Genomic DNA, 23,085 nt, shown 5'->3' on the forward strand with positions numbered 1-23,085 from the left:
TTCACGCAGCTGTGGTCTGCATGGCTGGGGATGGAATTATTTAAAGGCTCAACTTATATCAGACGTCCAAGATGGTGCCCTCACATGCCTGGTGGTGGATGCAGGTTGTCAGCTGGGAGTTCAGTTGGGGCTGTTGACCAGAGCCTCCATGTATGGCCTCTTCCTGTGGCTTGGGCTTCTCACAACCAGGTGGCTGGAATCCATCAGCAAGTGTTGTAAGAGACGGGAAGTGGAGGATGTCAGTCTCTTAAGGCCTGAGCCCAGAGAATGACACAGTGCCACTTTGTCACAATCTATTGGGCAAACAGTCATGGAGCCCACTTAGATATAAAGGTAGGGACATAGATCTCCCTTTCATTCCCCTTGTCAATGGGAGAAGTGTCCAAAAATTTGTGGTCATCTCTAATCTACCACAGACCTTCAAACGAGGGAAGCTGTTCTATCTCTACAAATGACAGTACTTGACAGATATGATTTGCTGAGTCTGAGGCATCTCTTTTCCCAGGGAAGGAAAATTCCATCATGGAAAGAGAAGAGTCCTGTTCTGGAATCTCTGCAGCATGTGTGGGTTGGATGAGATATCCCCCAAGACCCTTTTCCAGTGCCAGCATTCTTGGATGGAAACCTCAGTGACAGACCAGGGGGAAGTCATCGTGATTCAGTTAAACCTCAGAGGGTTGTGGGTTTCACGGAGGGAAAGAAATTGAGGTCTGCCACTAAGAATTACTCACTTCCTCCTTTCCCACTTCACACCAGCTAAGCACTTTTGTCTAGAGCTGTGCGTCTGGAACTGGAGGCCAGGAACAGTGCTCTAAGCAACACAACATCTGTCTTGGAGACTGTAATACCTCAGAGAGGTGTGGATGTGTTGTGTGAACACTGACACTGATTTGGTAAAATGTAACAATGGGCTTTCAATGTTTCTGTTTATGATTCATTTTTAGATATTGGACCCATTTTAGAAATTGCTGCTCAATTTCTCTTGCTTTCTTACCTCCCCTCAGAATTACTAGCAACGTGTCCTTAGGCAAGTTACTTGACATCTCTGTGCCTTATTCTCTCATCTGAAAAGAAAAGACTAATACTAATGTATACTTCATAGGGTCGTCGTGGGGATTAAATGAGCTGATACAACATGCTGGGCTCTCCTTTAAGACTTTACAAGACAGGGCTCAATAAATTCTAACTATTGTAATTTTTCTTTTATCACAAAATTTAATGACTGCATAATAATCCACTTTACAAATGTTCTATAAATTATTTTACCCATCTATGAATTTTGTGTTTGTTTCTTTGCCACTGTAAAAATGACATTATGAATATCTTTATGGGTAAATCTTTGTGCCTACCACTTAGATAACATTCCTAGAAGTGGAATTTTTGGAGCACATTTTTTTTTAACTGAATAATGCAGCTAAATAAAGTTCAAATAGTCAAGTGAGTGGGTGTTTGAGTTCTATAGGATTTTGGCATCTCAGTGTTCACAGAACCATATATTCATCACTATCTACAAAACAGAACCATACTGTGATTCCCAGTGATACCCAGATCCACCCTGGACACCTACGGCCCCTCTAACTCTGCAGGGAATCATCAGACTTTCTCATTTCCTATTTTCCAAAATAAGTATTTTTTTTTTTCTGTATTCAGTTCCTTTTCCAAGCAGCCCTTTACTCCATTCATCCGCAACGTAGCCTGGCATTGAAATTACACCAAATTAATTGATTGATCGACCGAACACAATGTTAGTATTTTTAAATGATCTTTAAATGTAACAAATTTTTCATTCTGATGGGAAAGAAGAGCTGTATGTATCAGTTATAAATGGGAGAAGAGTACATGTTCTTCACAGAATCAATCCCTACGAAGTCTCACATAATCAGTGTATGTAAGATTTCACATAGATCTCCTTGATTTCACATTTGTTGAGCAGTTTCCATGATCTGGCCCCAGAAGTAGTCTGGCCCCTTACGTGATCTCCTCCCACCTAAAGCAATACCACTTGTCTCTTTATCCATCTATAAGGATTTCCTTTCTCTATCTGGAGATCTCTCCTCCTCATGGCCTTTTTAAAAAAATTGTTTTACTTTTTATTTTTTGGCTGCGTAGGGTCTTCGTTGCTGCGTGTGGGCTCTCTCTAGTTGTGGCGAGCAGGGGCTACTCTTCGTTGCAGCATGCGGGCTTCTCACTGAGGTGGCTTCTCTTGTTGCAGAGCATGGATTCTAGGGTGCACGGGCTTCAGTAGTTGTGGCGCATGGGCTCAGTAGTTGTGGCGCATGGGCTCAGTAGTTGTGGCACATGGGCCCAGTTGTTCCATGACATGTGGGATCTTCCTGGACCAGGGCTTGAACCCCTGTCCCCTGCATTGGCAGGCGGATTCTTAACCACTGTGCCACCAAGGAAGTCCTCCTCATGACCTTTTCGTTCACTGTTTTCTCTGCCTGGAATGGGCTCTCTAGTTCTTCCATACCCAGCTCATTCTCATCTTTCTGGATTCAGCCCAAATGTCACCTCCTCAGAGAGGCCCTCCCTGACTACTCCCTATAGCAGCCCCTCCACAGCCCCTGTGGGGTCACTCTGCTTCTCATAAAGTATATGAAGGAAATAATCTGAAACTATCTTGTTTTATGTCATCTTCTCCAATAGGTTGTAGGCTCACAATGGCAGGGATGCGTCTGTCTTTTTTATGTCTGTCTCCCATGGGAATGAGCATTGATGGAGTGAATGGATGTGTACAAGTGAGTTGCTGTGGAATATGGTGCTGTAAAGATGCCTATGCTAGTTTCCTATGGCTGCTGTAACAAGTTACAGCAAACGGCGTGGCTTCAAACAACACAAATTTATTATTCTATAGCGCTGGAGATCAGAAGTCTGAAAACGGGTCTTATGGCAGAGTTGTGTTCTGTCTGGGGGCTGAAGGATGGAATCCTCTCCTCTTCCAGCTCATGGCCCGCTTCCAGCAGGGGCATCACTGGACCTGCGTCTGTGGTCACCCTAACATGAAATCCACAATACGGTTAGTTCTTTCACGTCTATCGCTCTTCTTTCCCCACCTCTCATCCTAATCAGGCTTTTCCTTCTGTGGGGAGTGGGGAGAGGCTGGGTTATTGTGCAGAAATGTCAGTGGTCTCTATTAAGTCCCCGCTGTCCCCAGCGACTAGTCTCTGCTGACTTCCCACAAAGCCAAATACATTTTCCCTGGAAGCCAGCTAGCTGTGGATTTTCCTTTCCAGAGATCCAGCGGTCCTCTCAGCAGTGGAGCAGCCATCTGGGCTTTCAATCAGTTTTCAGGCTTCGTTGATGCCACCACTTGCCTGGGATTGTTGATCAAAGGGAACCCCAGGGGAAGGCTAAGCAGTGGGGTTACCTGCCCAGCCTGATGGAGTTCCTTCTTCTCCACTGCCTTAACTCGGGATGGCTGTCCCAGGCTGAGCTGCCCATCTCTATGTGCATGATTTAAACAGCAACAAGAAAGAAAGATTACCATATGCCTAGGTTACAGTTTATGTCACAAATGACAAAATATATCATTGATAGCTTTGAGGACATGAAGTCCAACAAGAAAAGCAGTAGAAAAATGTGCTTGTTTATGGAAAAGTTACAATAACAAAGAGTTGGTAATGGTTGCCTTGCCAAGTACAGCGGGTTGAAGGGCCAATATTTCTATTTCTTTTCTTCATAACCTTTACCACTTTCAACATACAATGTAATTTACTTCTTTTTTTCTCCCCTCCTCCCCTCCCCCTCCCCTCCCCTCCCCCTCCCCCTCCCCTCCCCCCCTCCCCTCCCCCTCTCCTCCCCCTCCCCCTCTCCTCCCCCTCCCCCTCTCCTCCCCCCCCTCTCCCCCTCCCCCCTCTCCCTCCCCCTCCCCCTCCCCTCCCCCTCCCCTCCCCTCCCCCTCCCCCTCCCCCTCCCCTCCCCCTCCCTCCCCCTCCCCTCCCCCTCCCCTCCCCTCCCCCTCCCTCCCCCTCCCCTCCCCTCCCCTCCCCTCCCCCTCCCCTCCCCCTCCCCTCCCCCTCCCCTCCCCTCCCCTCCCCCTCCCCTCCCCTCCCCCTCCCCTCCCCTCCCCTCCCCCTCCCCTCCCCCTCCCCTCCCCCTCCCCCTCTCCTCCCCCTCCCCTCCCCCTCCCCCTCTTCCTCTCCTTCTCCTTCTATTATCATAAATGCAAGCTCCCTAAAGCCAGGGATTTCTCCCTCAAGGATTTATCCCAAGCACTTAGAGGAGTAGATGGTATATGGTGGTTACTCGGTAAATATTTGTGGAATGAATAAATGTTGGTGGGTGAATTTCTCAGAAACCATCACATGACATTGATTCAAAGGCAATAAAGCCCTTACTGCCTTTCTGATCCTATAAAGGTGTGGCTTGTTCCAGAAAGAAGTGAGACAGGAATACAAGGAAATAAATCTGCAGAGGAGTCCTCATTAAGAAATTACATCAAACACAACTTTATACAATTAGTTACTCTATTGCACGGATTAACTGATCCATCTTCTTATAAAGAAGGTCTTCGACTGTGCAGTGGGCAATATGCAATCTATAGTTCCTCAGATTTGGCATCAGGGTTCATTTCTACATAGTTATCATTGTCCTCATAGGAAGAATCCTTTAGTTACTGTAATAGTTTTTCAGTGATAAAATCAGACAGCACCTAACTTTGACTTCTTATAATTGGCTCAGAAGTGAAACTCTTCTGTTGGATCTAATCTTAACTCTTCCGTGGAGTTTTGACTTTCAATAACAATATTTTAAAATTCTAGTAGTTGATTTCTCTTTTCAAACCTATCCTTTTTTTATTTCTAGAGTCTTTTGCTCTTTTCCTATGATTTTGACTCTCTTGCTGTTTGTAGGTTCTGTTGTCTGATGTGGGATATTTAATGCTCATCTCCTGAGCTTCCATCAAAGTCTAGTGCTTTATTATTTTTTTGATTTCAAGTTCATTTCCAGTGTTTTTTCTTTTTTTTTTTCCTCAGTTGAATCCGTGGGATTTTCTGTTTAACTCTACCAGCGCCTCAGCTGCGTTATTGCCCCTGTATGATATTTTTTGTTTTTTCCCACTATCTTCTCAGCTTGGAGGGTCCTCTAACTAGGGAATCAAATGGCAAAGCCGCAGCAGGCAAAGGAAGGTGTTTTTCCCACCCAGAGTCCAGTGAGTTATCTACTTCCTGTCTTTTCCTTGGGCTGGCTGGCACATTTTTTTCCAGCCACCACATTAAAAGCTGTGACTTTAGACGTGGATCTCAGTCTCCTGCGATTTTACTCCTGCAAAACTTGTCCTTTGCTTCCTGGTTTGTGTTACCCCACACTCTGGCTCCTGTGTGGGGCAGCCCACACGCCTACATGGCTTCTAGCTTATGCATCATCATTTTTCATTTTAGTTATATTTCCCCATATTTCTAGTGGAAGGGTTTTCACATTCGTTTTGTCATCAGTCTTACAAGAAACTAAAATCCCTTTAGTTTACTTCCCACCACCATCTCTCTCTCTGAATGCAGTAAAACCGGGGAAGGTGAGGTGTGGGTCTTAACGGAATCTTTTTTCTTATTGTTGATGCTGTTGTAGTGTCTGAAGCCTTGACCTTCTTGTCTTGTGGTCACATACTCTTTCCTACAGCAGTGATCCTCAGCTGGGGCTTCTTTTACCCCCCTCCTGCAGGGGACAATTGGCAATGTCTGCAGACCTTTTTCGTACCATGACTGGAGGCTGCTCCTGGCATCTAGTGAGTAGAGTCCAGGGAGGCTGCTAAACATCGTATGATGCCCAGGACTGCCCTCACAACAAAGGGGGATCTGGCCCCAAATGCTAACAGTGTTGTGGTGGAGAACCCCTGTCCTATAGGGATGGCACTTTCTTAATTAAATATCAGTGATCACTGCATGGTTATTCTCTGCTCCATCCCTCCCTGCCCATTCTACAACCTTCTCTGCTCTGTGACCAGGAAGCTTGCTCCTCGAGTCTGCACTGTCTGTCTACCTTGTCCGCTGGTTTCCCACTGGCTTTGGCGTTTAGGAAGCAGTTGCTGACAGTTGGAGCAGAGAGAGGGATCTGGGTAGATCTTTGCCACTCCTGCCCGACACTGGGCTGCCTTTCTCTGTCAGCGGCTGTATCCCTGCGTGATTCCTCTTCCTTGCAGGCAGCCGTCTCCATGGCTGTCACTCTTACTGGGATCTTGTTGGGCCATTTCCACACCTTTGACCTTGGGTGGTGATGACAATGGCAATGCCCACCCCTGCTGGGCTCTGGGAGCCTCAGCATCCTCTGTGTGTCTGCTTACCCTGCCCACAGCTCTTCATTCATTACTCTTAAACCATCCGAGTTGGATACTGTGTCCTGCCAGGATGCTGGCTGGTACAGCCGCTGTGATTTCCTTAACTGTAGGGCATGATGACCTCATTCAATGCACCAGATTGTCTTTCATCTCTATCCTGCATCCCTGCTCCGTTAGGTCTGTGTGGGCCCATCACCTATACGGTGACTGTTGTCTCCTTACAATGTAGTGACATAGTGGCATCTCTCAGCCAAGAGGCCTTGACCAGGGTTCTATTTATATGACAAGCTAGGGAGATGGAGCTGAAAGCAAACATGATTTGACTCTTCGGGTTTGGCGGCCAGATGCTGAGCTAGGGATGCCTTCCTTTACTTGATTCTAAATCATATATAATTAGATATGTACACCCCTCCATGCAGGTGTTTCCCATGTTTATGTTCTCTTTCTTCTTGTTCTTTTCTGGGAATCCTGCTTCCTTCTAAAGGCTTGGGCTTTTTTTTACGCGTGCCTCTCACTGCTGTAGCCTCTCCCGTTGCGGAGCACAGGCTCCGGACGTGCAGGCTCAGCGGCCATGGCTCACAGGCCCAGCCGCTCCACGGCATGTGGGATCTTCCCGGACCAGGGCACGAACCCGCATCCCCCTGCATCAGCAGGCGGACGCTCAACCACTGCGCCACCAGGGAAGCCCAAGGCTTGGGCTTTATACGCTGCCCCTCTGTGAGGGTGACTGAGCTTTCAAAATCTACCTCTCCTGAAAGCCTGACATTCAGCAAGAGAAGAGCTGCGCTTTTATTCCAAATTTCTCTTGGAGGATAGTTTTGTATTTCTTTGACTCAGAGCTTGGTGGGACCTCATGAGTGTAGCCCTGAGCTACAAATTCAGAAGAATTTGAAACCTGAAGGCTGGGCAATTTCCGTATTCTGAAAGGTCCATGCTGATTTTTTTTAAAAAAAACATCTATATTGGAGTATAATTGCTTTACAGTGGTTTGTTAGTTTCTGCTTTATAACAAAGTAAATCAGCTATACATCTACATATATCCCCATATCTCCTCCCTCTTGCGTCTCCCTCCCACTCTCCCTATCCCACCCCTCTAGGTGGTCACAAAGCACCGAGCTGATCTCTGTGTGCTGTGTGGCTGCTTCCCACTAGCTAGCTGTCTTACATCAGGTAGTGTATATATGTCCATGCCACTCTCTCACTTCGTCCCAGCTTCCCCTCCCCCTCCCCGTGTCCTCAAGTCCGTTTTCTACGTCTGCGTCTTTATTCCTGTCCTGCCCCTAGGTTCTTCAGAACCAATTTTTTTTTTTAGATTCTGTATATGTGTGTTAACATATTTGTATTTGTTTTTCTCTTTCTGACTTACTTCACTCTGTATGACAGTCTCTAGGTCCATCCACCTCACTACAAATAACTCAATTTCGTTTCTTTTTATGGCTGAGTAATATTCCATTGTATATCTGTGCCACATCTTCTTTATCCATTCATCTGTCGATGGACACTTAGGTTGCTTCCATGTCCTGGCTATTGTAAATAGAGCTGCAATGAACATTGTGGTACATGACTCTTTTTGAATTATGGTTTTCTCAGGGTATATGCCCAGTAGTGGGATTGCTGGGTCGTATGGTAATTCTATTTTTAGTTTTTTAAGGAACCTCCATACTGTTCTCCGTAGTGGCTGTATCAATTTACATTTCCACCAACAGTGCAAGAGCGTTCCCTTTTCTCCACACCCTCTCCAGCATTTATTGTTTGTTGACTTTTTGATGATAGCCATTCTGACTGGTGTGAGATGATATCTCATTGTAGTTCTGATGTGCATTTCTTTTTTTTTTTTTTTTTGCGGTACGCGGGCCTCTCACTGTTGTGGCCTCTCCCGTTGCGGAGCACAGGCTCCGGACACGCAGGCTCAGCGGCCATGGCTCATGTGCCCAGCTGCTCTGCGGCATGTGGGATCTTCCCGAATCGGGGCACGAACCCGTATCCCCTGCATCGGCAGGCGGACCCTCAACCACTGCGCCACCAGGGAAGCCCTGCATTTCTTTATGACTAGTGATGTTGAGCATTCTATCATGTGTTTGTTGGCAATCTGTATATCTTCTTTGAAGAAACGTCTATTTAGGACTTCTGTCCATTTTTGGATTAGGTTGTTTGTTTTTTTTATTGAGTTGCATGAGCTGCTTGTAAATTTTGGAGATTAATCCTTTGCCAGTTGCTTCATTTGCAAAAATTTTCTCCCATTCTGAGGGTTGTCTTTTCATCTTGTTTATGGTTTCCTTTGCTGTGCAAAGGCCTTTAAGTTTCATTAGGTCCCATTTGTTTATTTTTATTTTTGTTTCCATTTCTCTAGGAGGTGGGTCAAAAAGGATCTTGCTGTGATTTATGTCATAAAGTGTTCTGCCTATGTTTTCCTCTAAGAGTTTTATAGTGTCTGGCCTTACATTTATGTCTTTATTCCATTTTGAGTTTATTTTTGTTTATGGTGTTAGGGACTGTTGTAATTTCATTCTTTTACATGTAGCTGTCCAGTTTTCCCAGCACCACTTATTGAAGAGGCTGTCTTTTCTCCATTGTATATTCTTGCCTCCTTTATTAAAAATAAGGTGACCATATGTGCATGGGCTTATCTCTGGGCTTTCTAACCTGTTCCATTGATCTATATTTCTGTTTTAGTGCCAGTACCATACTGTCTTGATTACTGTAGCTTTGTAGTATAGTCTGATACTGTACTACAAAGTATATTGGGAACCTGATTCCTCCAGCTCTGTTTTTCTTTCTCAAATTTGCTTTGGCTATTCGGGGTCTTTTGTGTTTCCATACAAATTGTGAAATTTTTTGTCCTAGTTCTGTGAAAAATGCCAGTGGTAGTTTGATAGGGATTGCATTGAATCTGTAGATTGCTTTGGGTAGTATAGTCATTTTCACAATGTTGATTCTCCCAGTCCAAGAACATGGTATATCTCTCCATCTGGTCGTATCATCTTTAATTTCTTTCATCAGTGTCTTATAGTTTTCTGCATACAGGTCTTTTGTCTCCTTAGGTAGGTTTATTCCTAGGTATTTTATTCTTTTTGTTGCAGTGGAAAATGGGAGTGTTTCCTTAATTTCTCTTTCAGATTTTTCATCATTAGTGTATAGGAATGCAAGATATTTCTGTGCATTAATTTTGTATCCTGCTAATTTACAAGATTCATTGATTAGCTCTAGTAGTTTTCTGATAGAGTCTTTAGGATTCTCTATGTATAGTATCATGTCATCTGCAAACAGTGACAGTTTTACTTCTCTTTTCCAATTTGGATTCCTTTTATTTCTTTTTCTTCTCTGATTGCTGTGGCTAAAACTTCCGAAACTATGTTGAATAATAGTAGTGAGAGTGGGCAACCTTGTCTTGTTCCTGATCTTAGTGGAAATGGTTTCAGTTTTTCACCATTGAGGACGATGTTGGCTATGGGTTTGTCATATATGGCCTTTATTATGTTGAGGAAAGTTCCCTCTATGCCTACGTTCTGCAGGGTTTTTATCATAAATGGGTGTTGAATTTTGTTGAAAGCTTTTTCTACATCTATTGAGATGATCATATGGTTTTTATCCTTCAGTTTGTTAATGTGGTTTATCACATTAATTTGTGTATATTGAAGAATCCTTGTATTGCTGGGATAAACCCCACTTGATCATGGTGTATGATCCTTTCAATATGTTGTTGGATTCTGTTTGTTAGTATTTTGTTGAGGATTTTTGCATCTATGCTCATCAGTGATATTGACCTGTAGTTTTCTTTCTTTGTGACATCTTTGTCTGGTTTTGGTTTCAGGGTGATGGTAGCCTTGTAGAATGAGTTTGGGAGTGTTCCTCCCTCTGCTATATTTTGGAAGAGTTTGAGAAGGATAGGTGTTAGCTCTTCTCTAAATGTTTGATAGAATTCACCTGTGAAGCCTCTGGTCCTGGCCTTTTGTTTGTTGGAAGATTTTAATCACAGTTTCAATTTCAGTGCTTGTGATTGGTTTGTTTATATTTTCTATTTCTTCCTGGTTTAGTCTCGGAAGCTTGTGCTTTTCTAAGAATTCGTCCATTTCTTCCAGGTTGTCCATTTTATTGTCATATAATTTCTTGTAGTAATCTCTCATGATCCTGTGTATTTCTGCAGTGTCAGATGTTACTTCTCCTTTTTCATTTCTAATTCTATTGATTTGAGTCTTCTGCCTTTTTAAATTGATGAATCTGGGTAATGGTTTGTCAACTTTGTTTATCTTCTCAAAGAACCAGCTTTTAGTTTTATTGATCTTTGCTATTGTTCCCTTCATTTCTTTTTCATTTATCTCTGATCTGATCTTTATGATCTCTTTCCTTCTGCTAACTTTGGGGCTTTTTTGTTCTTCTTTCTCTAATTGCTTTAGGTGTAAGGTTAGGTTATTTATTTGAGATTTTTCTTGTTTCTTGAGGTAGGATTGTATTGCTATAGACTTCCCTCTTAGAACTGCTTTGCTGCATCGCATAGGATTTGGGTCATCGTGTTTTCATTGTCATATCTTTCTAGGTATATTTTGATTTTCTCTTTGATTCCTTCAGTGACCTCTTCACTATTTAGTAGTGTATTGTTTAGCCTACATGTGTTTATATTTTTTACAGATTTTTTCCTGTAATTGATATCTAGTCTCATAGCGTTGTGGTCAGAAAAAATACTTGATACGATTTCAATTTTCTTACATTTACCAAGGCTTGATCTGTGACTCAAGATATGAGTTATCCTGGAGAATTTACCATGAGCACTTGAAAAGAAAGTGTATTCTGTTGTTTTTGGATGGAATGTCCTATAAATATCAATTAAGTCCATCTTGTTTAATGTGTCATTTAAAGCTTGTGTTTCCTTATTCATTTTCATTTTGGATGATTTCTCCATTGGTGAAAGTGGGGTGTTAAAGTCCCCTACTGTTATTGTGTTACTCTTTATTTCCCCTTTTATGCCTGTTACCATTTGCCTTTTGTATGGAGGTGCTCCTATTTTGGGTGCATAAATATTTACAATTGTTATATCTCCTTCTTGGATTGATCCCTTGATCATTATGTAGTGTCCTTTTTGACTCTTGTAATAGTCTTCATTTTAAAGTCTCTTTCGTCTGATATGAGAATTGCTACTCCAGCTTTCTTTTGATTTCCATTTGCATGGAATATCTTTTTCCATCTCGTCACTTTCAGTCTGTATGTGTCCCTAGGTCGGAAGTGGGTCTCTTGTAGACAGCATATATACGGGTCTTGTTTTTGTATCCATTCAGCCAGTCTATGTCTTTTGGTGGGAGCACTGAATCCATTTACATTTAAATTAGTTATTGATATATATGTTCCTATTACCATTTTCTTAATTGTTTTGGGTTTGTTATTGTAGGTCTTTTCCTCCTCTTGTTTTTCTTGCCTAGAGAAGTTCCTTTAGCATTTTTTGTAAAGCTCGTGTGGTGGTGCTGAATTCACTTAGCTTTTGCTTGTCTGTAAAGGTTTTAATTTCTTCATCAAATCTGAATGAGATCCTTGCTGGGTAGAGTAATCTTGGTTGTAGGTTTTTCCCCTTTCATCACTTTAAATATGTTCTGCCACTTCCTTCTGGCTTGCAGAGTTTCTGCTGAAAGATCAACTGTTAACCTTATGGGGATTCTCTTGTATGTTATTTGTTTTTCCCTTGCTGCTTTTAATATTTTTTCTTTGTGTTTAATTTTTTGATAGTTTCATTAATATGTGTCTTGGTGTGTTTCTCCTTGAATTTATCCTGTATGGGACTCTCTGCGCTTCCTGGACTTGATTGACTATTTCCTTTCCCATATTAGGGAAGTTTTCAACTATAATCTCTTCAAATATTTTCTCAGTCCCTTTCTTTTTCTCTTCTTCTGGGACCTCTATAATTCGAATGTTGGTGCATTTAATGTTGTCCCAGAGGTCTCTGAGACTGTCCTTAATTCTTTTAATTCTTTTTTCTTTATTCTGCTCTGCAGTAGTTATTTCCACTATTTTATCTTCTAGGTCACTTATCCATTCTTCTGCCTCAGTTATTCTGCTATTGATTCCTTCTAGAGAATGTTTAATTTCATTTCTTGTGTTGTTCAGCATTGTTTGTTTGCTGTTTAGTTCTTCTAGGTCCTTGTTAAACTTTTCTTGTATTTTCTCCATTCTATTTGAAAGGTTTTGGATCATCTTTACTATCATTACTCTGAATTCTTTTTCAGGTAGACTGCCTATTTCCCCTCCATTTGTTTGGTCTGGTGGGTTTTTACCTTGCTCCTTCATCTGCTCTGTGTTTCTCTGTCTTCTCATTTTGCTTAACTTACTGTGTTTGAGGTGTCCTTTTCCCAGGCTGCAGGTTTGTAGTTCCTGTTGTTTTTGGTGTCTGCCTCCAGTGGCTAAGGTTGGTTCAGTGGGTTGTGTAGCCTTCCTGGTGGATGGGACTGGTGCCTGTGTTCTGGTGGATGAGGCTGGATCTTGTCTTTCTGGTGGGCAGGACCGCATCTGGTGGTGTGTTTTGGGGTGTCTGTGACCTTATTATGATTTTAGGTGGTCTCTCTGCTAATGAGTGGGGTTGTGTTCCTGTCTTGCTAGTTGTTTGGCATAGGGTGTCCAGCACTGTAGCTTGCTGGTCTTTGAGCGGAGCTGGGTCTTAACGTTGAGATGGAGATACCTGGGAGAGCTTTCTCCATTTGATATTACGTGTGGCAGGAGGTCTCTGGTTGACCAGTGTCCTGAACTCGGCTCTCCCACCTCAGAGGCATGGGCCTGACACCTGGCCAGAGCACCAAGACCGTGTCAGCCACACGGCTCAGAAGGAAAGGGAGAAAAAGGGAAAGAAAGAAAGAAAGAAAGAAAAGAAAAGCAAGTTATTAAAATAAAAAAATTTAAAATTATTAAAAATAAAAAATTAAAAAGTAATAAAGAAAAAAAGAAAGAAAGAAAGAAAGAAGAGAGCAACAAAACCAAAAACAAATCCACCAATGATAACTAGCACTAAAAAGTATGCTGAAGAAAAAAAAAAGAAATGGACAGACAGAATCATAGGACAAATGGTAAAAACAAAGTTATACAGACAAAATCACACAAAGAAGCATACACATACACACTTACAAAGAGAAAAAAGAAAAAAATATCTATATATATATTAAAAAAAGGAAGGGAGCAACCAAATTAATAAACAAATCTACCAATGATAATAAACTCTAAATACTAAACTAAGATAAACATAAAACCAAAAAAATTAGATGCAGAAAACAAACCCCAAGTCTACAGTTGCTCCCAAAGTCTGCCACCTCAATTTTGGGCTGATTCATTGTCTATTCAGGAATTTCACAGATGCAGCGTACATCAGGTTGATTGCGGGGATTTAATCCGCTGCTCCTGAGGCTGCTGGGAGAGATTTCCCTTTCCTTTCGTTGTTTGCACAGCTCCTGGGGTTCAGCTTTGTATTTGGCCCCGCCTCTGCATGTAGGTCAACTGAGGGTGTCTGTTCTTCGCTCAGACAGGAGGGGGTTAAAGGAGCAGCTGATTAGGGGGCTCTGGCTCACTCAGGCGGGGGGGTGGGGAGGGGCACGGAATGCAGAGTGAGCCTGAGGCGGCAGAGGCTGGCATGACGTAGTACCAGCCTGGGGCATGACGTGCGCTCTCCCGGGGAAGTTGTCCCTGGATCATGGGACCCTGGCAGTGGCGGGCTGTACAGGCTCCCGGGAGGGGAGGTGTGGATGGTGACCTGTGCTCGCATACAGGCTTCTTGGTGGCGGCAGCAGCAGCCTTAGCGTTTCATGCCTGTCTCTGGGGTCCGCACTGATTGCTGTGGCTCACGCCCGTCTCTGGAGCTCGTTTAGGCGGTGCTCTGAATCCCCTCTCCTCACGCACCTGTTGGGAAGTCTGAGGTCTTCTGCCAGCGTTCAGTGGGTGTTCTGTAGGAGTTGTTCCACATGTAGATGTATTTCTGATGTACTTGTGGGGAGGAGGGTGATCTCCACGTCTTACTCCTCCGTCATCATGAAGGTCTCGTCCATGCTGATTTTTAAAGAGCTCTGGGCAAGGAGCCCAGTGCATTTGCAGGAGAGTCTGAGGTCCTCTCTGGGTGTGACCTGGAGACGTTGCAGAGCGGCTCCTCCACTTCCTCTGCAGTGGGCACCCTGCCCATCCGGATATTTACAAAGAGGAGCCACTGAACAATGACATAAGGACCAGGAGGAGAGGGGCACTTTCCAGGCACCCCTCCATGATAGGCAGGTGCTGAGCAAGCACAGTGGACCCCCAGAGGAGCTTAGGACCTGAGCATCTGGGTGGAGAGGAAATGAGCATCTCTGCTCACTCTCATGTGTTTTAGGCCCCCATAGTGACTGCTTTAGCCACAATGTTTGAACAATATTCCATCATTATTCCACTAGACAAAAATAGAGCCAATACCTGGAGGTGCTGGGGATTGAACCCAGAGCCTCATACATGCAAAGCATGTGCTCTATCACTGAGCTACACCCCCTCCTAACTAGCCATCATGAACTAAAGGCTTGTGGACGTGCATTGTCCTGTCCTACCCCATGGAGACTAATCAAGTTTTGCTCATTTGGAGGTTTCTGGGCCACCTTATGTCTTTTCTCCACAGCTGTCTATGGAGGGTGTGGGCTGATTCTCCTGGGGGTCAGGGTTAGGCTGTGGTTGACAACAGTTTTGTGTCCAAGGGATCCCAGTTCCTACAGGAGAATTGTGATGCCTGGGCCGGCAGTGTGTAGGGAAGACTGCACCTGGTAGGTGCCTTAAGAGACATGGAGTTGGGCTGAGTGCAGCTACAAGAGGACGGCGGGACTCCTGGGTCCTCCCCACGGCCCAGGGGAACCACTGCTCCGTGCAGGGCACAGATGTGCTGACTCCTTCGTGCTGGGGGGGACTGGACAGCTCCCCCACCTCCAGGAAGACAGAAACCCTGGACTATGGGTGGAGGTTGGGGTGAGTGTAGCCTGGGAAACAGCTGCACTTCTGAAAGCTTCCAGGGCTCTTTTTTTTTTTTTTTTTTTGAATTTGTTTGTCATATTTCAAACACTTTACTTCCAAGTAAGCAAACTTCTTTGCATAGAAGAAACAAAATAATAGAAGCCAACAGATGAACAGAGAGATGAGGTGGTAGGTTATGCTTAGAGAATACTTGTTTTCTAATGTTAGCTCAGATTAATCCATGAACTATTTTATGTATTGTCACCAAAGAGAAGGAATAATACAAGAAGCTTACAATGACCTGCAACCAGCAGTATTTCTGCATCTCCATTTCATTGAGGCCTCTTGGTTATCAACTAAAGAGACGTTTTCTCTCATGAAACTCAGCATATTCCTATTAATTGCTTCCTATGTCCAGGTACTAAGAGGTAGGTTTCTTTCTTTTTTTTTAAATTTTTATTGGGGTATAATTGATTTACAATGCTGTGTTAGTTTCAAGTGTACAGCAAAGTGAATCCTTATACAAATACATATTTGGAAGGCTCTTGAAGGCACTGGCTCCCTGGACATAAGTCTGCAGCACTGGGTAGTGATCTACCAGAAAGTGAAGGGCCAGCGATTTGGGAGACAGTGTCCTTCTGGTCCTCACTAGCCACTAGCCCCTGAGGCTGAGGGCTGGCGCATCCTGTAAGGCACCCACCTTTCCTCAAAGCTTCATCTGTTTCTCTTACTTTCTTGGAATCTTAGGTTTCAATGACGTTAGTCTTAAATTGCCTCTGGGGTGTGTTGTATTATTTCATTGAAATTTAATGATTTTTATTATATGGTCCTGCTTATTTCACTTAACTTCTATTTGTTTTTAATTAAGAAGTTTTAGAGGGAGGGAGACGCAAGAGGGCAGAGATATGGGAACATATGTATATGTATAACTGATTCACTTTGTTATAAAGCAGAAACTAACACACCATTGTAAAGCAATTATACTCCAATAAAGATGTTAAAAAAAGTTTTATAATTTCTCTTCTTTTCTGTAAAATCATTCTACTTCTAATTTTTAATAAGTTCTTTTGTTTTATAATTTTTAACATCAATTTTTGTTTTAAAAATTAATTTCTAAAAAGTTTAAAAATAATTTTTAACTTTCAAAATTGCCTTTTAGTAATCATTTCATGATCTATATAAATCAAATCATTATGCTGTACACCTTAAACTTACACAGTGTTGCATACCCATTATATCTCAAGAAACCTAGAAGACAAAAATTGCCTTTTAGTTTGTTACATTAATCTTTAGAAGATTTCCTTTTGATTCTTATCACATGGTAGATTTACTATTTTTACATTGGCCAGTAAAATATTTACATTGAATTTTACTCCCTTGCCTTTTAATACTTAATGACAAAACTTTTCATCTTCTTTTATACTTTTACTTTTTAAATCAGTTTTTATTTTCATTCTCTTTAGTGTCCTTTAACATCTTTTCAAAGTATTAGATGTTGTAGATAACCCTCAAAAATCTCATGTTTTGGGCTTCCCTGGTGATGCAGAGGTTGAGAGTCCACCTGCTGATGCAGGGGACATGGGTTCATGCCCCGGTCTGGGAAGATCCCACATGCTGTGGAGCGGCTAGGCCCGTGAGCCATGGCCACTGAGCCTGCGCGTCTGGAGCCTGTGCTCCGCAATGGGAGAGGCTACAGCAGTGAGAGGCCCACGTACCACAAAAAAAAAAAAAAAAAAATCTCATGTTTTTGAGCAGGCCTGCTTCACCGTTTGTAAAAATTCCTGGTATACAAGTTTGCAGGCACGTGTGTTGCTACAAAAGAGCAGGGACATGTGTTGAAGAGTGAGAGAAAAGCCACACCATAAACAGCAGGCTGTGCTGACTTTTGCCGCATGACAATGAACTTACCACAGACCTAACAGCTTAAAACAGCGCTCAGTTATCAGCTCCTAGTTCTGTAGATCAGAGGTCTGGGAGAGGCATGGCTGGGTCCTCGGCTCAGGGTCTTGTAAGGCTGGAATCAAGATGTCCCTGGGGCTGTGTTCCTCTCTGGAGGTCCTGGAGAAGAATCCACCTCTAGGTTGTTGGCTGAATTTAGTTCCTTGTGGTTGTAGGACTGAGGTTCCCATTTCCTTGGTGTTTGATTTCTGCTCCTGGAAGCTGCCTCCATCCCTTCTCAAATGTCCCCTCTCTATCTTCAAAGCCAGCCACAAATCTCTCTCATGAAAGAAACCCCATACCTCATTATCAGTCACTCCCCATTTCACCTCAGTTCCAACTAATCAACTCTCTTTTTCTACAGATTTGCCTATTCTGTACTTTTCATACAAATGGAATTATTCAAGATGTGGTCTTTTGTGATTGGTTTCTTTCAGTTAGCATAACAAGGTTCACTCACACTGTAGCATGTGTCAGTACTTCATTCCTTTTTGTGACTGAATAATATTCCATTGCATGGATATACCACATTTTGTTAATCCATTCATTAGTTGATGGACATTTGAGTTGTTTCTACTTTGTGGCTATTATAAGTAATGCTGCTATGAACATCTGTGTACAAGTTTTTGTGTGGACATATGTTTGCATTTCTCTTAGGTATACAATTAGAAATGGAATTGCTGAATCAAGTGATAATTCTATGTTGAACTTCATGACAAATTGCCAACTGTTTTCATGACAGCTGCACCATTTTATATTCTTTTCAACAATGTACGAGGGTTTCAATTTCTCCACACCTTTACCAACAGTTGTTATTATCTGTCTTTTTTGATTATAGCCTTTAGTGGATGTGAAGTGGTATCTCATTTTTGATATGCTTTTTCGTAATGATTAATGGTATTTTTCATGTGCATATTGGTCATTTGTATATCTTCTGCAGAGAATTGTCTATTCAAATTCTTTGTCCACTTAAAAATTGAGTTTTCTTTTTATTGAGCTGTAAGAGTTCTTCATATGTTTTGGATACTAGACCCTTATCAGGTATTTGATATCTGATATCAGATATTTTCTCCTAGTCTGTGGGCTGTCTTTTCTCTTTCTTGAGAGTGTCCTTTGAAGCATGCAAATTTTAAATTTTGATGAGGTGCAATTTATCTGTTTTTTTTTTTCCCTTTGGTTTCTTTTGCTTTTGGTGTTCTATCTAAGAAGACTCAGCCTAACTGAAAGTCACACAGATTTACTCTTACACTTTCTTCTATGAGTTTTATAGTTTTAGCTCTTACCTTTAAGTCTGTGATTCATTTTGAGTTCATTTTTGTATATGTTATGAGATAGGAGTCTGAATTCATTCTTTGCTTGTAGATATCCAGTGGTCCTAGCACCATTTGTAGAAAAGACCACTCTTTACCTATTGCGTTGTCTTGGAACCCTTGTCAAAAATCAATGGACCAGGGCAGGCTCGGCCACGTCACCGCCCCGCCAAGAGCGCGCTGGCGGAGCGGCTGCGCCCGGGCGGGAGCGCGGAGCTCGGGGGCGCAGGCAGGGGCGCGGGACCCAGAGGCCGGGGCCGGGGACGTGGCAGCCGCCTCGCCCGCCAGAAAGTTTCCCAGGAGTTGGCTGAGAGCGGGCCGGACCATGAACGTGTTTCGTATCCTGGGCGACCTGAGCCACCTCCTGGCCATGATCTTGCTCCTGGGGAAGATCTGGCGCTCCAAGTGCTGCACGGGCATCTCCGGGAAGAGCCAGATCCTTTTCGCTCTCGTCTTCACCACCAGGTACCTGGACCTGTTCACCAACTTCATCTCCATCTACAACACAGTAATGAAGGTGGTTTTTCTCCTCTGTGCCTATGTCACAGTGTACATGATCTATGGGAAATTCCGGAAAACATTTGACAGTGAGAATGACACATTCCGCCTGGAGTTTCTTCTGGTCCCAGTCATTGGCCTCTCCTTCCTTGAAAACTACAGTTTCACTCCTCTGGAGATCCTCTGGACTTTCTCTATCTACCTGGAATCAGTGGCCATCCTGCCCCAGCTCTTCATGATCAGCAAGACTGGAGAGGCTGAGACCATTACTACTCATTACCTGTTCTTTCTTGGGCTATACCGGGCCCTCTACTTGGCTAACTGGATCAGGCGGTACCAGACTGAGAATTTCTATGACCAAATTGCAGTGGTGTCTGGGGTAGTACAAACCATCTTCTACTGTGACTTCTTCTACTTGTATGTGACCAAAGTCCTTAAAGGAAAGAAGTTAAGTCTTCCAATGCCAATTTGAAGGTCCTCAAAGATGTTCTACACCTACACCTTAACATGGACACGAAGCAAACTATTTGAAGTGTTCTCCTGGGTGACTTTTACATGACTGAGACCAAATGTTAAAACTGAAGTCAGAAAAATGCTTAGTGTGGAATTCAGCAAAGTGCTGATCATTCTATCTAAAAGACCTTCTTCTCACCAGTATCTCCCTTATAGAAGTAATTAAACCTTGGGCCAATTACATAAGTATGGTACCCTCACAATGTCAACTGGACCTTCATAAAAACCTTAGGTGTTTAACCCATGAATGGATCAAGTCAACTATTGCTCTCTAAGGCCCTAGTGTGAGACTCATGCTAAGGAACAGCCAATCCCAATCTGGAAATATACCCTGCTGTGTATAAGGCAAAAGCCCCAAATGAAGATCACAGAGAGTCCTAAGCATCAGGAGTGTACTGTTGTGATTAATTTTACTTTCCAGGTAGGAGACCATCAAGTTTAGGGAGTCAAGATACAGAGGTGATATGACAGGTGGGAAATGTTATGAGGAAACAAATACCCCAGGCTTTACCTACTAGGTACTGTCTTGTTGCTTCGTCGCACTAAGAACAATTAATCCCACCCCCCCTTGCACATTTTTAGGCGCTAAGGTGTTAGTCAATCAACATGGTCTTGAAGCCAATAAAAACTCTTAAGAGACTGTCACTGGCCTGTAGTCAGAATTTTTTAAGCAATAAAAATCTCACACCTTAAAAAAAAAAAAAAAAAAAAATCAATGGACCACAGATGTATGAAACTTTTCTGGATTCTCATTTCGAATCCACTGATCTTTATGTCTATCTTTATGCCAATACTAGCTTGATTACTATCACTTTGCAGTAAGTTTTGAAAGTGGGATGTGTGAGTCCTCCAACTTTGTCCTTATTTTAAAAAATTGTTTTGGCTTTTCTGGATCCTTACATTTCCTTATGAATTTTAGGATCCATTTGTTTATTTCTGTGAGAAATAAAGTTGGAATTTTGATAAGGATTGCACTGAATCTGTAGGTCATTTGGGGGCGTATTGCCATCTAAACAGCATTAAGTCTTCCAATCCATGAAGACAGGATGTCTTTCTATTTAATTTCTTGCAGTGATGTTTTATAGTTTTCAGTACTCAAGTCTTGCACTTCTTTTCCTGAGCATTTTACTATTTTTTTGATGCTATTGTAAAGGGGATTGCTTCCATAACATCATTTTGGAATTGCTAGTGTAGAGAAAAATAATTGATTTTTTAAATATCAGTCTTGTATCCTGAAACTTTGTGAGTTCATTTATTATTTCTCAAAGTTCCGTAGGATTTTCTGTATATAAGATCATGTCATCTAAAAAAAAAGATAATTTTATTTCTTCTTTTTCAATCAGTATAAATTTTATTTCTTTTTCTTGCCTAATTGCCCTGGCTAGAACCTCCAGTGCAATGCTGAATAGAAGTGGTGAGAGGGTCATCCTTGTCTTATTCCTGATGTTAGGGAGGAATTTTTCTTTCCTTCATTATTTAGTGTGATGTTAGTAATATGTTTTAGAAAATGCTCTTATGTTATTTTTTATGAGACTTTGAAATATTTACAGGTGAAGTGAGGTGATACTTTGGATTTACTTTAAAATAATCCAGCAAAAAGAGAATGGAGGGTATAAATGCTTTTAAAGACATATGTTGATAATTATTGAAGCTAGGTGATGAGAACAAAAGCGTTCATTATATTGTCAGCTCTAATCTTGTGTGCTTGAAAATTTACATAATAAAACTTTTTAAAAAAGTCCTCATTTTTACTCAGTCCTCAGATCCCTGTAGATCATTGGTTGAGGGCTCTAGGATGGGATAGAGACTCAGTTGGGTTTAATTACAAGCAATATGATGTAGCACGTGTTCAGCTCTAGGTCAGATGCAGGAAGAACATCTTTGGCTAGAGTATGCTGTCACTGTATCTCAGCACAGGTCTGGCTCCTTTTGGAGACCAGGGTGCATGTATGATTGGGCCCTGGATGAGTGAAGCGTCAGTGAAAGGGATCATCTTAGTCCATTTTCCCCGGATACAAGCTCTGGGTGGGGCAAAGTTTCCAGCCCCAGTAGTTACTTGGGTGGTAATCCTAGGAAACCTAGTGGAAAATGGAGAAGAGAGATGGGGAAGGGAGGAAACCCAACAAAGAATGCCTTATGAAGCTAATTACCACCTGTGACACTGGACCTTAAACCGCTAAGGAACTTTAGGTGAAAACACAGAACAGGTGTCAGACTCCTCCCAAACTAGGCGCTGGGGAATTTTCACACTGGCTCTGCCTTTTGTTGAGAGTTGCTCCCTGGGATCTTTAATTCTCCGGCATAAAGCCCTCCAGCAAGGAGATGCAGCTGCTGGGGTTGAAAGTGGGGTGGGCAGACCTTCACTACAATGATGAGGCTCAAGGGCATGGTGGGCAGGGGGTGGCTGTGTGGGGGGGGACAGTGACGGCACCTGCCACGGTGAAATTTCTACCTGACGGTATATTTACCTTCAATGTGTTTTCACCATCGTTCTGTCCTGCAATTAACCTTGGATGTCACTTAAGCATTCACCCAGAAATCCACCTCTTTCCCAGGAAATGGACTACAGCACGTCTTATTAGCCACTTAATTCAACCTCACCTTTTCATTCAAGGTCATCCCATAGATTCCCAGAGAAGTGATATTGAAAATGAAAGAAAACTGAGACACAGTCTTTTGAGCTGTCTCAGACATTTATTATGCAATTTGAGTCAGCGAAAGACACCAGTAGTGACTCACGTTTTCAAGGCTAAGTGGAAGAATATCTCTGATACAACCTCTGGCTTCAGCCATACTACCTGCTGGGAAATTGGATCTCCCACACCTCCATCTTCTTGGGCTCTCCAGCAGCCTCAGAAAGCAATTAGGAACAATGTGTCTGGTTCTCCTGGCAGCCAAGAGATGACCCAGCCCCATGGTATGTGGATAAATATTTAACAATTAGCTCTATGGGAAAAAAACCCAAAGCCTGAATTTTTAAACATTTGCCCATTTCCGTGGTGTAAATGTTCCCACCACGGCTGATTTCAAGCTACCAAGGGTTTAACAACTGGCTTGCAAAATTCCTGAAGGTTTACTAATTGGCTTTTGTGAGCTGTTACAAACTGGCTCCAGCACACCACCGCCACAGAGGACTACTCCTCTCCCCGACTCCTGTGCTTCAAGCCAGTCTTGGTGAATCTTGCCAGCAGCTTCAACAGCATGAATGGTACCAGCCCTGATGGGACCAATAGGAAAGAAGTGGCTGACCCACACCCCTCTGCTAAGGGAACCAGACTGAAACCGAGCAGGACCCTATGGGGCCTTCCCAGGACAGACACCACCCCTCCCCGCCCACCCGCAGCAATGTCCTCAGCCTGCCTCTTGTCTGTAGGAAAACTTCAACCAAAGGATAAATTTAATCAGAGAAATGAGAAAATGAAAAGTCAAAGAAAAGTAGTCAAACAAGACAAAATAGTAATAGTTTAGCCATTAAACAAATTCAAGGGCATTTATTTCCTCCTCAAGAGCTATAGATAATATTCTGAGCCATATCTTTTGAGCTGTTTTGCAGATACTGAAACCTTCACCAGGTAGAAGAAGTTAACTACATGATGACCAGACTGTTGCCATGACCTAAGCTGCTCCATC

At 42.7% G+C, this 23,085-nt stretch overlaps 1 protein-coding gene across 1 annotated transcript; it reads left to right on the forward strand.

The window, feature by feature from the left end:
* Positions 1–18,769: 18,769 nt before the first annotated feature.
* On the forward strand, positions 18,770–20,023 carry LOC307056864 (ER lumen protein-retaining receptor 3; the record flags this gene model as incomplete). Its single annotated transcript, XM_079709847.1, has 1 exon — positions 18,770–20,023. One exon carries the CDS (start codon positions 18,770–18,772, stop codon positions 19,412–19,414), a length of 645 nt encoding a protein of 214 aa, XP_079565973.1. The 3' UTR covers positions 19,415–20,023.
* Positions 20,024–23,085: the final 3,062 nt, after the last annotated feature.

Source organism: Hyperoodon ampullatus (genome assembly GCF_949752795.1).
Source record: "Hyperoodon ampullatus genome assembly, chromosome: 8".
NCBI lineage: Eukaryota > Metazoa > Chordata > Mammalia > Artiodactyla > Ziphiidae > Hyperoodon > Hyperoodon ampullatus.